Raw genomic sequence first — 17,857 nt, 5'->3', positions numbered from 1 at the left:
CAGGACACTCTGACGCTGGCTGCCTCCTCTTCCTAAGTTATTTGGGGGGGCAGATATTCTGATCCCCCAGGACCACTCCCCTCAGGCACTGTTCATCGGAGCATACCAGACAGGCACCATATTTAGACCTTAAACTTCAAGGCTAAGAAAACTTCAAGGTATTGGCCTTTTTTTCAGTTGTCCAAGGTGAAAAATCTAACTGTTCTAAAGCAATTACTTTACCTAGAATTCTGTGATGTATTTCTCTGCAGAACTTATTCCAGGAGATATTGAACACATTGAAGGAGAAACTTGAAGTAGCTAAAAGCATATTGGCTGATGAGCGAGAAAGAATGGTGATGATTCAGGTCAGTGCCTATCTCGAGTCTTAGCAGGGAGTTACTTATAACTTATAATGTTGGACAGCAAGTAACATAAACAAAGTCAAAAGATGAATGACAATGCAGGAAAATATTTGAAATCTATAGGTAGGAAAAGTGTTAATTTCTTTACGAATAAAGAGCTTTTCAAAGTCAATAAGCGAAAGATGAGAAATTCAATAGAAAAATGATCAAAGAAATGAGATTTCACAGAAAAGAAAATGCAGCTACCTTTTGAATATATATGAAGATCCTGAACTTTTTTTTTATGGTAAGAGGAATACAAATTAACTCTTAAATTTGTGAAATGGCATTTGCAACCCTTATTGGAAGATAAAAATGATTGATAGCAGCGCTTATAACAGTGCCATGGAAGAGGGAGCATCTCGTGTGGTGTGGGTGGCCGTATAAATCCTGAACCCATTTAAAAGGCAGTTTGAGAATTACTGTCCAAAATGAGGACTTGCTGTCTGTTATGCCCATGTTTCAATTCTGATTTCAAACCTTCTAACTCTTTTAAGCCTTTTTATCTATTCTGTACCAGTATCCTAGATTCTGAGTCTTCTCTCTTTCAGTTTTTAAAGAAAATAAATGACTAGTTGAAGATGATAGAGGAGAATTGACTGACTCTACAAGAACTTTTCACCTGATCCCCATTTTTTTTCAGTCTTAATCACCGTATATTCAAAATTAAAATATTGGGGTCTCGCTGTTTGCCAGGGACTATGCTACATGTTGGAGATTCAGTAGTGGGAGAGGGAAAAAAATTTTGCTCTTGTGCAACTGACATTCTAATGGAGGTAAACCAAACAAGTAAAACGAATGTTATATGGTAATGTNTGCTGGTGGCCGGGGGGGGGGGGGCGAGGGGGCAGTGCAGAGGGAAACATGATGAGATATACTTTGAAATAAAGTGATCAGGACCTTGTTCAGAAAGTGGCATTTGAGAAGACTCAAGCTGGTGAGGAATTGAGTTGTACTTTTGGGAAGAATCTGGTAGGCACTTAGTTGGGGCTGGAAAGGCAGTGAAAGCTAGTGGTGGGTGAGATTAGAAGATACTGGGGCCGAATTTATAGGGCAGCTGACTTTGTCTTTTTTTAATGTTTATTTATTTTGAGGGAGAGAGAGACAGAGTGTGAGCAGGGGAGGGGCAGAGAGCAGGAAGACACAATCTGAAGCAAGCTTCAGGCTCTGAGCTGTCAGCGCAGAGCCCAATGCAGGGCTCAAACTCACGAAACTACCCAGGAGATCGTGACCTGAGCCAAAGTCAGATGCTTACCAACTGAGCCACCCAGGCATCCCTAGGGTAGCTGACTTTAAATGAAATAGGGAGGAGCCCCTTGGTGGCTGGGCCTTTTAAGCATCTACTTTCATTTCGGCTCAGGTCATGATGTCAAGGTTTGTGGGTTTGAGCCACACCTCAGGCTCTGCAGTACAGAGCCTTCTTGGGATTCTCTTTCTCACTCTCTGCCCCTCCCCTGCTTTTTCTCTTAATCTCTCAAAACAAATAAATAAATTTATGTTTTAAGTAAATGAGAAACCAAGTGATCAGTTTTGAACAGAGGGGTGGCTTGATCGAACTTCCAGTCTCCCAGAAACACTGGCTGCCGAGGTAAGACAAGACTGTAGGAGGGTGAGAGCAGAGTTGGGACACCTGATAGGGGACTATTGCAGTTAGCAGGGACAGGTGATGGTGAACTGGGGGGTGGCGGTAGAGGTGGTGAGCCGTGGTTCAGTTCTCGGTAAATATTGACTACAGAGACTCATGAGATGAAATATCATTAAGCTGGCTACTCCCAGTGTCAATTTCTAGCTCCAACTTCCAAGTGATAGGCTTTCATGTCCACCTTCTATGCAGCACCTTTTTGGATGACTGATTGCGTAATCAAAACCAGTACATCCCAAACTGAGCTGCCGATACACCCTGCACCTCCGTAATCTGTCCCTTCCTTGTTTCCCTTTCTGTTTTGGCAACTCCTTTCTCCCAGTTGCTTTACCTAAAAGCTTGGGTGCCCCCCCCACCATTTCCCACTCCTGACCCTCCCTATCCAGAGAATCAGCGAAATCCATTTGGTTTGAAAACACCTTCCAGTTTTCCTCTTTTCCCCTTTGTCACTGTGATTATAGATACCACACTTTTCTAAGTCAGTTAACATTTGTTCATCTGCATTTCACATCCTAAGATTATGTTGATGTTGGTTGGTTTTGACCCAAAACTTTCTTCATTCTTTGTATTTATGCGTTTTATTTCTTCCTCTGTACTTGGTATTCCCTTGTCTTCATATTGGAGTTAGAGATGAAAAGTGACCATGAATATTTGTCTCTGCTGTTTAACTTGAAGTCCCTCATATCTGTATCTGTGATGAAGGGAGAAGAGCAGGATTTTAAAGAGATGATTGAGTCTGAATATAGAATAAGGTTCCGGTTGATGGTTGAAGAGGAGATGAACTTCCGGCACCTGCAAGAGTGCATATCCAGCCCAAACTTGAGAGAAGAGCGTCTGAATCAGCTGCTGGCATTTGCCACAGAACTGAAGGGGCAGTCCCAGGAAACACTACAGGTGAGAGGTAGAAAACTGCACGCTCATGGTATTTGGGAAATGAGGGAAAGGAGAGCTGAACATTAGGCNGTCATTTATCTTAAATATACTTACATGCATCTAAAAAGATAGATACAAGGATAAAGGAATGCTGTAAAGTTATTCCACTATAGAGCCATGGTTTAGAGGTCGTGTTTGAAACCAGACTGGTGAGATTCCTATCTGGCGTCTTCTATTTACTAGTCTCTAAGAGGCTAGTCTAACCTATACATGTTATTTAACCTGTGACTCAGTTTCCTTAGCTATAAAGTGGAGAAAATGCCCATAGTTTTTCTACTATTGTGAGGATTGAATGTGATCATCTACATAAAGCTGTTTAAATAGGGTTTGTACATATTATGCAGTGGAGACTATTAGGTATTATTATGAGCACTGTAATGTTTATGATAGCAAGAGATTAAGTACAACCTACACTGTATTCTCAAAATACATTGTATTAGGTAGTTAAAATGAAATGCTCTTCGGCATTTAGAAAACATAACAGAGCTGTATGTGTATGGATAAAGAATGCTCTCCAAGAGCTTATTAGTTATTAAAAAAAAAAAGAGGTAGGGGTGCCTAGGTGGCTCAGTGAGTTAAGCGTCCAACTTCTGCTCAGGTCAGGATCTCACAGTTTGTGGGTTGGCTCTGTGCTGACAGCTCAGAACCTGGAGGCTGCCTTGGATTCTGTGTCTCCCTCTCTTTTCGCCTCTCTCCTGCTCATGCTCTGTCTCTCTCAAAAATAAAATAAACAAAATTAAAAAAAAAAGTAGGGTATAATATGCACCATTTGTGTTCTTTAAGAAAGAAATAACATGGGAATGTGCTCTAGTCCCTAGATGGAGCATCTTTGCAAGGATAAAAAATGTCAGTGGCTTGATTAATTCTTTCTTATTAATTGATTATATTTTTAAATTCAAATCTTAACTTAATGAAGGTAATAGGAAATTTTCTGGACAACACTGTATAGCAAAATAACGTGATCTGTTTTAGAGTCAGGTTGGTTCTGTATAAGTGGACTATATGCATACCTTCCCCATCAACACAAATATATGGTGTCGAAGAATCAAGCTTCTATCGAGGTGTCTTCCTTGACACAGGCTGTCAGGCCTTAAATGACAGGAAGAAAAGTGGGTTTAAGAGGTAGTTGAACTAGTGAATAAACAAAATTACCACTTGTTAAATAGTAATAAGGAGATGCTTCTGCAGAGGCTGAACGATTTGGGGAAAGAGAACATGAATAAGCTGAAGGAGAGTGAAATCCGGCTTTTGGAACAGATCTGCAGCCTCCAAAAGATGACTGCAGAGCTAGAGAACAAGTGTGGGAAATACACCCTAATGGTGCTCCAGGTAAGATTCCAGAAATGGTCTTCATTACAGAATTTGAGAAATGAGAAGTGGACTGTGCTCATGAAAGGTCAGTTCTAGAATATTCGAATATTTGATGATTTGCAAACATACAAGAAGTCTGTATGGCTATTTTCCAGTCATCAAAAGCATTATGAATTGTCTAAAACCCTGGTGCAGGGGAGAGCTACTTCATGATATGAAGTCTCACCTTGAGACTATCAGTAATTAGTTCGAACTGAGATGTCCCTTGATGGGGTGAATAATTGGTTAGTCAAATTATGATACAGCAATACAATAGAATATTCTGCACTCAGAAAAAGAGAATGAAGCAACTCTTTAGTGGTAAAAGTTATTTTCAGGGTATTTAGTTCGAGTGGAAGCATGCAGAACTGCTTTTTGTTTGGTTTTAGTAGATACGTATATATGTATAAATGTATAGACATATACTCATTAACATTCACAGACTGCCTTTGGCAAAATAAACACAGATTATAACACAAACATTGAGTGGTAACCTTGGAAAAACAAGGGTGAGATTTATTTGTATAGTATTGCACATTTTAAACCTTGTAACATGCATTACCTTTCAACCAGTAAATTATTGTCTTTTTAAGACTTTAGCCATATCCTTCTGCTGCCGGGCTCATATTTACAATGTGAGTGCTCTTATTTAAGAAACACTTATAGACAAATGTTGGGTTTTATTCTAGAGCCCAGTTCCAGACAGTTAAGGTACGTGTGACTCAGTTATGCTCAGCTTCTGACCCAGCTTCCCGCGCCGTCCCCAGTTTAGCAAGCCCTTGCACCTCCTCAAATCTTGCTGCTCACAGTATAGAAAGCAAGTAGATGGGCAGAGTTTAAAATGATGACTGTTCTGGAGAAGATGGCTGAGGTGAGGAATGGAAAATATGTCCCTTGAGAAAAGCAAATCAAAACCACAGTGAGTAGCACCGGGGTGGCTCAGTCATTTAAGCATCCAGCTTTTGATTTCAGCTCAGGTCCATGATCTCATGGTTCATGGGATCAAGCCATGCTGTCAGTGCACAGCCTGTTTGGGATTCTCTCTCTGTCTCTGTCTCTCTCTCTCCCTCTCCCCCCTCTCCCTCTACCTTCCCCCCCTCTCAAAAGTAAACATTTAAATAAAATCTACAATGAGATAGACCCTCTCAACTGTTAGAATGACTATCATCAATAAAAGACAATGGGTGCTGGTGAGGATGTAGTGAAGCAACCACATGTGAAGTAACCGCTTGAGCTAAAGCCGACCCAGGTGAGGATGTAGTGAAAAGGGAGTGAGTACTTAAACATTGTTAGTGGGAATGTAAATTGGTCCAACCACTGTAGAAAACAATATGGAAGTATCTCGAAAAATTTGAAATAGATTTATTATATAATCCAGCAGTTCCTTTTCTGTGCATATACCCAAAGGAAATGCAAACAGAATTTCAAAGGGACGCACATACTCATGTTTGGAAACAACCCAAATGTCTATTGACAGATCAATGAATGAAAAAGGTGTACATATACGCAATGGAATATTACTGAGCCATGAGAAAGGAAAATATCCTCCCTTCTGTGACAACATGAATAGACTGTGAACATATTGTGCTTAAGCAAGATAAGTCAAGACAACTACTGTATGATCTCACAGTTTGTGAATTCAAGCCCCACATCAGATTCTGCGCTGACAGTGCAGAGAGCCTGCTTGGAATTCTCTCTCACAGCCTCTCTCTCTGCCTCTCCCTCACCTCCCTCCCTTCCTCCCTCCCCCCCTCAAAATAAATAATCCTTAAAAAGAGTTTAAAAAGAAGGAAAGAAAAACATCCAGATTAAATATAAATCTTGTCATGACATCATCTGGTTCAGCAGGTTCTAAATTCCACGTAAAATGACTATATAGTCCCTGCCTGTAATAATGCTAAGAATATTAAACAAAATACTCAAATATTTCACTTAGGAATATAACAGTGATTTCAAATATTTTTCTGACTTCTACCAATCAGTGTTAAAATTTGATATCTGATAATTAGCACCATGAAGCTGAGGAAGTTAAGTAGAAACCAAGTTTCATTATGAGAAGATATTTTCAGGGGCACAACTCACAAGAGGCGTGGCTCAGATAGTAACCTTATCTCTTTTTCACCCCGTAGAATGCAAGATCTTCTTTGAAAAGGTAAGTTTTCATTTTGGAAACATTGGGGTGGGAGTCAGGGTCTGATACATGAGCACACATGAGTAGGGGTGTTGGGGTAAGGATCAGGAGGTCATGTACGAGATCCATCCTCTGAATGGTGGGGCGTCTGCACAGATAACAGGCTGTCCTTTCTTTAATAGGAGTGAGCCCCTACTGCTGCAGTGTCTGGAGTGTGCCCAAATCACGGACCTGAGTTTATGCCAAGTAACAGGAATGAGCCGAATGCTCAGAGTTCTGCAAAGTAAGTTGACACACATCCATGATTGCAGGGCACTTGACTTTGTATTGGAAAAATCAAGTGAACATCCTACCATAAATACAAGTAGATTCCAGAGAGCTTAAGGATTTAAAGAGACTGGAGAGTTTAATAATGCTACACACATTGGATAGTTATCAAAAAAATAATTGTATGCTCTTGTTTTGAAAGGCTCTCCTTTGCACGTCCTTTCCCAATTTTCAACCCTGAAACATGATTGCAAGCAGATTTCAATTAAAAAAAAAAAAACTTATGGGGAAAAAATGTCAAAACGTATAATGAAAGATTTCTATCTCCTGCCCCATAATTCTGCCTTTTCTGGAAGGTCCTGTGGGTGGATTCATACAGTAGATAGCCTTTTGAGTCTGGCTTTTTTCACTTAACATAAAGCATGTGAGGCACATCCAAGTTTGTTGTGTGTATCAGTGGTTTATTCTTTTTTGTTGTATTGTACTCCACTGTATGAACAGACCACAGTTTATTCTTTTGCAATTCCAGGGCCACTGGAGTTGTTTCCAAATGTATGCTGTAAATATTTGCTTCGAGAGTTTTAGGTGGATATGACTACATTTCTCTTGGTTGCATATCTAGGAGAGGGGTTGTAAAATTTGTTTTCCAAACTGGCTGTGCCATTTTGCATTCCCATTGTTAACGTATGAGATTCAGTTGCTCTAATCCTCGTAAGCATTTGGTAGTGTCACTTTTTTTTTCTTTAATTAAAGCTAACCTATTAGGTAGGTAATTGTATATCACTTTAAATTTTAATTTGCGTTTGTAAAATGACTAGTGATGTTGAGCATATTTTCATGTTTATTTGTACTTTACTGTATCTACTTGAAGCATATCTATAAACATTTGCCTCTTTTAAATTGTGTTGTATGTTATTGACTTTTGTGATTTCTTTATATTTTCTGATTACCAGTCCTTTATCAGACATGTTTTTGCAAATATTTCTCCCACTCTATGATTTATATTTTCTTTTTTTTATTAAATTTTTTACTTTAATTCTAAAATTGTTAACCCACAGTGTTATATTAGTTTCAGATGTACACGGTAGTGATCCAGCAAGCCCATACATTCCTCTACTCATCATGATATTGTGTTCTTATTCCCCATGGCCTATCACACCTCTCCCCCAACTTGCCTCCCCTCCGATAACCATCAGTTCTCTATCGTTAAGAGTCTCTTTTTCAGTTTGTCTGTTTTTTTGTTGTTCATTTGTTTTGTTTCTTAAATTCCACATGAATGAAATCATATGGTATTTGTATTTCTCTGACTCACTTATTTTACTTAGCATTATACTCTTTATTCACATCCATGTTGTTGCAAATGACAAGGTTTCATCCCTTTGTATGGCTGACTAATATTCCATCGTGTATATCTACCACTTCTTTATCCATTCATCTATTGGTGAACACTTGGGTGGCTTATATACCTAGATTATTGTTAATAATTTTGAAATCCAGTTTATCAGTTTTTTTTCTTTTATGGTTTGTGCTTTTTGTGTGCTAAGGAATATTACATTTAGGTCTGTTATTCATTTGGAGTCATGTGTCTATAACTCAAGGTCTCGTACAACTCCCCACCCCCCCTTTCCTGTATATGTGTGTATCATGTTGCTCCAGCATTATTTGGTGAAGACATTATTCATTGAATTTACTTAGCACCTTTGTTGAAAATCAGCTGGCATGTATAATCAGGTCTATATTGATTCTAATAGGTCCACTGATCACTGTGTTTATCCTTTTGCTAATACCACACTGGCTTGAATGTTTACTCTATGGGAAGTCTTAAAAGTGGCATGTGAGTTTTCCAAATTTATTCTTTTAAATTAATTTTGCCTACTGTAGAGCCTTTGCCATTTCACATAAATTTTAAAACTGGCTTGTTGGTTTCTACAAAAAAAACTGCGATTTTTTAAAATGTTTATTTGTTTTTGAGAAACAAAAAGAGAGCAGAGCAAGGGAGGGGCAGAGAGAGAGGGAGACATAGAATCTGAGCTGTCAGCACAGAGCCCAATGCGGGGATTGAACTCAGAAACTATGAGAGCATGACCTAAGCCGAAGTCAGACGCTTAACCGACTGAGCCACCCAGGCACCCAAGATTTTCAGTGGTGTTACATTGACTGTATAGATTAATCTGGGGATAAGGGAACATATTTCTTTTTAGGTCTGTTTCACTCATCAATGTTTTGAAGTTTTCAGCAAATAAATATTGTGCATAGTAGATGGGTCTCTTTTATATTTTTTAGTTCTAATACCCATTTCTAATTGAAATTTTATTCATTTCTAGTTTATTGCTTGTATATAAAAATAGTACTTGTGTACATTGTCATTTCATCTTATGACTATGCTAAACTCCTTTAGAGCTGGTGGCTTTTTTATAGATTCTTTGGGACTTTCTGCAAAGATAGTCAGGTGCTCTATTAATACAGGCAGTTTTATTTCTTTCCAATATGTAATCCTTTTCTGTATTCTTCTCACCTGTTGTACTGGTGCTGTGACCTCAAATATAATATCACATAAGGAGCAGTGAGAAACATTTGCCTTGTTCTTGATCTTAGGGTGAAAGAAAGCATTAAGTCTTTCACCTTGAACTTTTCATGTTAGGTGTAGGTTTTTTATAGTTGCCTTTTATCAAGTTGAGGAAGTTCCTGGTTTGCTAAAACTTTATATCATGAACAGATGTTGAATTTATTAGATTCTTTTTCTGTATCTACCAAAATATTGATATTTCATCTTCATGTATTAATAAGGTAAATATATTGTTTCATATGTTGGCCCAGACTTGCATTCCAAGAATAAACCTGGTAATGATGTTTTATCCATTTTCTATATTGCTGGATTCAATGTGCTAATACTTTAAAGAATTTTTGTATTTATGTTAATGAGGCATATTGATCAGTAGCTTTCTTAAAATCATCCATAGACACTTTATTTTATTTTTGCTTCTAGATCATCTATTTTGTTCTTTGTCAAATCTATTTGGTCTTGCTGTTTTGCTTTTCTATATAGATATAGAATATTTTTAAGATATATAGATATTTTTAAGCTTCAAACATGTAAACAAAAATTATAGTTCAGTGCCTGGTAGTTCCAGTATCTAGAGTTCTTAAGATTATATCTGCTGATCTCAATAGTGCTTTCTTACTTTTGAGTGTGTGTTTAATTTTCTTTAACAGAACGCTTTGCTTTTTTCCCTTGGATATTACTTTTAGAAATTCTTTGAGTTCAAAAATGAATATATGCATCATTCTAGAGAGAGTCCGCATTTGTTTCTGCCGATCTTCTAAAAATAATAAAAGCCTGAGACAACTTGAATTTAAATTTAACAGCTTATGGCTTTTAAGACCACCCTAATAATGATACGAATGAGGCCTAAAGTCTAGAAATTTAAGTTCATTTGGCATCAAAACTTTCTGCTGGATTAGAAGTTTAAGAAATAAAGAACTACTCCAGGTTTATGCTTTAGCAACTAAAGAAGTTAAGTATGCTGTTAACTGAAGTAGAAACTGGAAAGGGGTAGTTCTGAAGTTCCATTTTGGACAGAGTGTGTGTCACATGCCTGTGTTATTTCTAACTGGTATTTGGCAACTTCTCCATGAAGTAAGCCATGAACGTATAGAAGATCCTTAAAACTGAGGCTAGGTGAAGTCACCTGGGGAGAGAGTGCACGTGGTAAAAAGGAAGACCCACCATTTAGCCCTGAGAAACAGTTACGGAGAAAGAGATTAAGAGAAGGAACAGTTTGAGATATGAAGGCAAGTGTTACTTTCATCCAAGTGTAAGAAATCACATTGAGCTTTCTTGTTCTCAGCTTGATTTTTTTTTTTTTTCTGGAGGATTCCTACAGGTTTTCTAGCCTCTGCTAATATGTTCTTTTGATTTACTCAGTATTAAGGGCCTGCTGGTAACAATTTCTAGGCATCTGTGTCACACTCGGTGATATTTAAGATGAGAGCAATTCAGTCACAGGGAAAGGGCAGGAATCGGGGGGAAATCACAGGGCATCACAGCCAGTCACAGGGATAAGCCCGCTTTGGTAGGAGATTCTGATGATCCTGTAGGGAATAGATCTTGGAGTTCCAGGCTTGGAGATCTTCAGGGGAGTGGAGATGGGTCCCAGTGATACCTAAGTTGAATTGGATACAATTTTTACAGCCTGCTCAAATCCCTTTCTGGTTTGACAGGTACTTCTAAACATTTGCATGCTGCATTATGCTTTGTTCTTCCTCCTTAGATCACATCTCCTTCTATTATCTCACTTTCTTCTTCTCTTGTGTCCCTTTCTTGAAACAAAGCTTAGAGGTTACCTGTCCTGAACTCTTAGATTGCCTCTTCCATGTCTGTGCCTGTGACTCATGCCCACTCACTGGCAAGCCTGTGCATGTTAGAAATACTCAGTCTGTGGTGTGGGCATAGACGACTAATTGAATTTAAGTGAGTTTCTCTCTTCCCACAGGAGCTGTCACTTTGGATCCTAAAACAGCTCATCCTTGTCTGGTCTTATCTGAGGATCTGAGAAGCGTACGTCTCAGAAATGCCCAGCAGGACGTGCCTGGCACCCCAGGGCGATTTGTCTTCAGTGCCACCGTGTTGGGTGTGGAGAGCTTCACCTCAGGGAGGCACTACTGGGAGGTGGATGTGGCAAAGGCAACCAAGTGGCAGTTGGGGGTGTCTGAAGTCTCTGCCAGCAGACATGGTGCTCTACCTACCAATTCGGGAAACAAAGTCTTGCTCATGGGTTCTTTGATGGGAACCAGTTACACCTTCTGGGCTTTTCCCCCTCTCAAGAGGGTCTCCTTGAAAGGAGAGCAGATGCACAAAGTTGGAGTCTTTCTAGACCGTGAGTATGGGCAGATATCCTTCTATGATGTGACAAACAGATCCCTCATTTATAATTTCTCTTCTCTCACCTTCCGAGGAGCTGTCAGGCCCATATTTTCTCTTTGTATCCCAAGTGGAGTCACAAATTCAGACTCACTTAGCCTTTGCCTTCCTCCTGTTTCTTCTTGTGATGTTACTGTTAGCCCACAGTCTTCCTCGGCATGATATCTAAGAGGGACCAGAAGTAAAGAGTTTGAGTTTATAAATGGATCTATTTAAAGTAATCCAATAAAAGATTTCTAACACTTGAGTTGGAATCTAGTTCATTAGCTCAGAGTTTTTGCATTCAGGTGGTTTCCAACACCTATTTAGTTGAAGAGGTTACACTGAAATTGAGTCATGAATGATAATAATAGAAGAACCCTACACTAATTAGAACAATAAATGCATATGCAGCATAAAATTGGAAACTCAGAGAAGTAATATAGCCAGGACTCTTTAGGACTAAGTTAAGGATTCTAGTGACTTCTGAAAGCACAATTAGATATAATCAAGACTTTAGATTTGAGGATATCATTACAGTGACCTGTGAAATGAAGACATTCTTTGACTGATCCTATTACTGATGGTGTCAGGCTTCCTAACATTCTCAACAGAGAACTTGATTTCCTGGGGGATTTTATCTGGGTGGGGAAGAAGTATTGCAGAAAATGTGAAAATTTTAAATTATTTTTTCAAGTATTCTACTACTTTCTTACAAGGATAATTAGATTTCTTATAAGAAGTGTGATAATTCAATGCTTCAAAACATACAAGTAATAATTTTAAAAAAGCCTTTGCACATCTTCACAGCAAATCTTAAGTCTTCAGGGACAGCACGTGGGTGACTCAGTGGGTTAAGCATCTGACTTCAGCTCAGGTCATGATCTCACCATTTGTGTGTTCTAGCCCCACATTGGGCTCTGTACTAACATCTTGGAGCCTAGAGCTTGCTTCGGATTCTATGTCTCCTCTCTCTCTGCCTCCCCACCCTGACCCCACTTGCACTCTGTCTCTCTCTCAAAAATAAATAAACATTAAATTTATTTTTTAAAGAAGTTTTGGTGGAAATAGTCCTGATCTGAGCAGTGGAGGATTAGCTTAGGTGACTGAGTTGAAAGTGAGACAAGTATTTGAAACACTCAGATTAAGAACTTAGATGGATGGGGCGCCTGGGTCGCTCAGTTGGGATTCTCTCTCTGACTCTCTACCCCTTCCCTGCTCATACACTCTCAAAAAAAAAAAAAGAACAAAAACAAAAAACAAACTTAGAGCAGTGGCTTTCAAACCTCTTTCCAGTTCACTGAGGGAAAAGGTAATAATTTCTTATGTGGGGAAATATGAGAATTTAATGTGTATATGATCTCTACCTTCATCTTGCATCAAATTTCTCCTGATGCTGCACCTTAACTATTAAGAACTATTTCCAAAATTGAGAAACCAAGGCAATGCAGTATGTCCTTTCAATGGTACGCTGGGACATTATCTAACAAGCACACAAATTTAAATTCTCTAGGAAAATGTATCTGTATTTGGCTTTGGTACTTACCATTAGATGAGACATGAACGCTTATGTGTGTTGTTTGTTTGTTTGTTTTAGTTTATTTCTTTATCTTAGTAATGTCTACACCCAACGTGAGGCTCAAACTCAACTTCAAAATCAAGAGTCACTTGTTTTTCCAGCTGAGCCATCCAGGTGCCCTTAAAAGTTGTATGGTATGTGCAGAATTGTGTGGTAGGGAAGAGATCTCTTGGTTTCATTGCTCTGTAGGATACTAACCAGTTTTGTATCTAACCTAACCTAAACAATCTTATTTTAATAATTCTTTTTGTAATTTTGATGATTTGTGTAAACTGCTTCTCATTCCTCTTGGAATCAACTTTTTGCGATTTCCTTACAAATTACTGAGTTGAACAGAATTTTTGACACTTTTCCATCTATATTTGTATGAGATTCATGCTTTTAAGCCTTTGAAAATGTAACTGTGACAGAGCGTACCCACCCTCTGAACAACGATGTCCCCTGCCTCCTTCAGCCACAAAGATTTTGCATTTATAGACTTTGCACATCTCCCTCCCCATTTTTTGCTAATTCTGACTCATACTTCAGATCTTAGCTGAAGAGTCACTCCTCAAAGGAGCCTTTCTTGGCATCCTTAATGAGAGTGAGTCCTGGGGCATCCTTGTACCAGGGTCTTGTTAGGCGAAGCAGAGTCACCATATTTATTACTTGGGCAATTCTTTGCCTTCCCCATGAGACTGTAAACTCCTTGAGAATGAACTATTTCTGTTCATCCTTTGAGTATTCTGGTGTTAAACAGTCTTAGCATGTAAATTCTCAAATATGAACTGAAAAGAGGAAAAAACCAGTAAGGGGGATGGTAGGTTATGAGGCTGGGTGGGTGATGGCAGAATGTCCAGGGGCTGGAGTGAGGAGGCGCATCTGTCTCAAGACTAAGAAATGAGTATAGATTATTCATGTGAAGCGGTTTAGTTTGCTAGTACCCCAGACTGGGTGGCTTAAACAACAGGAATGTAGTTCCTGTGATTCTGGAAGCTGGAAATCCAAAATCAAGGTGCTTGGAAGGGTTGATTCTCCTGAAGACTGTTCCATGTCACTTTTTTAAAATTTTTATTTTAATATGAAGGTACTATTTATATTGGATTGGGGGCCCATCTTACAATATGGCCCTATTTTCACTTGATGACCCTATTTATAAACAAGGTCACATTCTGATGTACAGGAAGTTAGGACATCGTACCTTGTGCATAAGTTAGGGGAAGTAGGGACAGTGATAGTTCAATTGGCTCAGCCGGTTAAGTGTCCGACTTCGGCTCAGGTCATAATCTTACGGTTCGTGAATTCAAGCGCCATGCCAGGCTGCATGCTGACAGTGCAGATCCTGCTTGGCTCCTCTCTCTCTCCCTGCCCCTTTCCAACTAGTAAATAAACTTAAAAAAAATTAGTTTTGGGGGCACCTAGTTGGTTAAGTGTCCAACTTCAACCTAGGTCATTGTCTCACGGTTAATGAGTTGGAGCCACTTTGGATCCTATGTCCCCCTTTCTCTGCTTCTCCCCCCCCCCGTCATCATTCTCTCTCTCTCTCACACACAAAAACAAACATTTAAAAAAGTAGAAATTATTTTTCATGTGCAGTAGCAGGTTTGCAAATTTGGTTTACCGTAAAGTCACCTGAGGAGTTTTTAAATATCTGAGTACCTCGGGCACCTGGGTGGTTCAGTCAGTTAAGTGCCTGACTCAACTTCGGCTCAGGTCGTGATCTCACAGTTTATAAGTCTGAGCCCTGCATTGGGCTCTACACAGGTGGTACAGGGGCTCCTTGGGATTCACTCTCTCCCGCTGTCTCTCTGGCCCTCCTGCACTTGCTCTCTCTCTCACTCTCACTTTCTCTCTCTCTCTCAAGATAAATAAAAACTAAAAAATATAAAAATAAAAATCCGAAGATCTAAGCCACCCCTCCTGACACACACTAATTACATTAACATCTTGGATTGGAACCCAGGCATCATTTTTCCAGAGCTCTCTGGGTGGTTACAATATGCTTCCAAGATTAAGAAGAAAATTAGTACAGGCAAGAAACAAAACAGCTGGCTTGGTCAGTGGCTATAGCCTTTTGTGTGGCTTGCAACTGTTAAGTCTTAAACTGTAAGGACATGTGGTAACACGGGGTGGGGGGTGCTATTTGGTTTACAGATGAGCGTAAGCTTTGCATGGCCTCTAGTGATGAGTGTGCGCAGTTCGTATGCCTGGGACTGCCAACCATACTGCTGTTTTAGGAAAATGGCTGGCTGGTAAGGTATAATTAGCAGTTGCTTTAAGAAACTATGTCTTGGATATCTGGGCTAAGTAAGAGGAGGACTATCTGGGGTCATCGGAGGAGCCTCCAGTGGTTGAAACACCGAGGATTATCCCACCACACCAGAACAGGGCCGCTACCCTTAAAACACTTTGCATATGGCAAGTTTTTTTGCCCAGGGTACATTTAAGTTAAAAATCCAGTTTCATTCTGCAGTTGTAGCTTGAAAATAGTGCTCTACAATGTATAGCAACTTCAAGCTGTGAGGCTCTTTATAGCTGAACTACTGATACCTTTCTGGGTTAAGAATTAAGGGAAGGCTCACAGCTGCCACCAGTCTAGACCTAACTCCTACCTTCAGTTGAGAGTCAGGGCAGGCTGCGTGAAACCATCTGTAAGGGGCTAAAAGAAGGAAAGGTAAGTGACCTCACTGCAGTTAATTTTCTTGATCTTGTATGAAGCAAGGAAAGGATACCGAGAAGATAAAGAATTCATGCAGAAGTCATTTGAGGTTCTGATTTCTTGGGTTTCCTGGTTATTGTGTGATAAACATCATCCATCAGTGGTACATGGAAGTTAAAAAGCACAGAGACAGGGAATGTGAAAAGATTGAGGTTACATCTTAGTGGTGTCCTGACAAATTGGAAAGTCTACAAAAGAATGGGAAATTTGCCCTACAAAGCACCAAGTGTGAGATCAGAAATGTATACCCACAGGAGAGGAAAGAATTCTCTGCAGCAATAGATGATGGATGTGGATGTGGCAGGATGGCAAAAAAGGATATGAAATTTAAATATTACATATTAAAATAATTTAAGTTTATAATATCTACAACGTAAGGTTCCAAATATTTTGTATGTATCATCTCGATCTTTTAACTCTGAGACGTAGATGCTTTTATTTTTAATTTACGGAAACAGAAATATGCTAGAAATCACCAAATAGGAACACAACCTTTTAAATCTTTCTACCTACAGAGTTTGTCTCTCCCTAAAGGTATTCAGTCAGATAACTGGGATTGACTGGAAGAGAAGGTGGGGGAAGTCAAAGCCTGATAAGATGTAAAAATGAAATTCACATTTCTCAAAAGCAGTAGATGGAGAGCGAAACACGTTTTGTGAAAATATTTTTACATTATGTATTTGTATAGTAAATTTTTTAATTAAAAAAGATTAAAACTTAGGTAAATACTTTCTTCTGAGTATTTTAATGAGCTTTGTGTTTATTCTGATGAACACTCTCCAGTCAGCTAAAGATATCCTGCATTGTGTTTTCCTCTTTCAGTTAGAACTATGTGGTCATTCCAAAAACCAGTGGATTTTCTGTTTGAAAAAGAGGGTGGATCTGAGGGTCGAAGGGTACTTGTTGCAATCTCCTTAACTCTTGTTCTTTGGCCTGTGAAATTTCTGAAGCTAAAAGCTATTCCTATGCTTGATGTTGAAATTCAGAACCTCAGAGATGAGTGAACTTTAGTCCAGGAACTATACCTGTGAATTTGCTTTGAGAATATCCTATTCTTCATTATGGAGTTTGCTGGCTTGTTTTAGAGGGAAAGGGAGAGATGCTAGTTTCCTGGGTTGAATAATTTGGGGAAGTGGAGAAGGTGTGTGACATCCTTCACTTCTTTAAGACCAAAGCCTCTTTTCAAAAACTGAAGAAAAAGACACATGAATATGCATCAAGAATAGCTTCACTTCCGAGCCCACTACGTTCCCAAGTGTGCTAAGGCTTCCCACGCGTTATGTAAGCTTCACGCTTTGTTTCAGATCACTTAGGGGTCATCACTGGCCCTTTCACTCTGCTCCCATTCTACATTCAATGCATCAGCAAGTACTCCTATATATATCCCAATTCAAAAAAAGGGTTTTTTTTTTAAACCATCTTTCCTCTTTTCACACTAGTCCTGTGTCTTGTCTTTCATTTAAACTACTGTGGTGGCCTTCTGACAAATTTCTTCCCCTCTTATCTTCCTCAGTCTACACCCCATAAAAAAGCTCTTCCCTGAACATTCTATCCAAGCCTCACTCTTCCTCTTACATCACTTCCTTTATAGCATCGGTAACTCCCTGGATTCTTATTTAATTTATCTATCTTCTCTCTCGGGAATGTAAATTCCACACGATGGCAAGGGCTTTGAATGAATGGTGAACAGTCCAGTCAACCAATATCACTATATTCCAGGTACTTTACATGAGAGAACAAAACACAGATCCCTGACATCAATGGGAAAATAAGAGAGTTTGACGTTGGTGCTTTAGAATGTAATTTTGTCTAAGGAACTCTTTAAAAATTGATTTTATTCTGTTTTCTCAATAGGATAGCTAGTAATGAAATAGAGTTCTCTAAGATCCTTTCTTCATGATCCAGTGACCATCTGGTTTTTCCAGGCAGGTCTCTGAATATGATTTTAAAAAATCAGAGCTCCAATTTTCTGAT

The 17,857-nt window shown here is 39.1% G+C and overlaps 1 protein-coding gene across 1 annotated transcript in view; it reads left to right on the top strand.

Moving 5' to 3' along the window:
* Nucleotides 1-11,874, top strand: part of TRIML2 (tripartite motif family like 2) — a 12,593-nt gene extending 719 nt beyond the window's left edge. Inside the window, exons 3-8 of the mRNA XM_077772307.1 lie at nucleotides 251-347; nucleotides 2,728-2,919; nucleotides 4,147-4,287; nucleotides 6,438-6,460; nucleotides 6,622-6,722; nucleotides 11,200-11,874. Coding sequence (XP_077628433.1) covers nucleotides 251-347; nucleotides 2,728-2,919; nucleotides 4,147-4,287; nucleotides 6,438-6,460; nucleotides 6,622-6,722; nucleotides 11,200-11,789 — 1,144 coding nt within the window. The 3' untranslated portion in view covers nucleotides 11,790-11,874. The remainder of the gene's footprint in view (nucleotides 1-250; nucleotides 348-2,727; nucleotides 2,920-4,146; nucleotides 4,288-6,437; nucleotides 6,461-6,621; nucleotides 6,723-11,199) is intronic.
* The last annotated feature ends 5,983 nt before the right edge of the window (nucleotides 11,875-17,857 follow it).

The sequence above is a fragment of the Crocuta crocuta genome, unplaced genomic scaffold (genome assembly GCF_008692635.1).
Source record: "Crocuta crocuta isolate KB4526 unplaced genomic scaffold, BGI_CrCroc_1.0 scaffold140, whole genome shotgun sequence".
Taxonomy (NCBI): Eukaryota; Metazoa; Chordata; class Mammalia; order Carnivora; family Hyaenidae; genus Crocuta; species Crocuta crocuta.
This window is presented reverse-complemented; position numbering and strand designations above follow the sequence as displayed.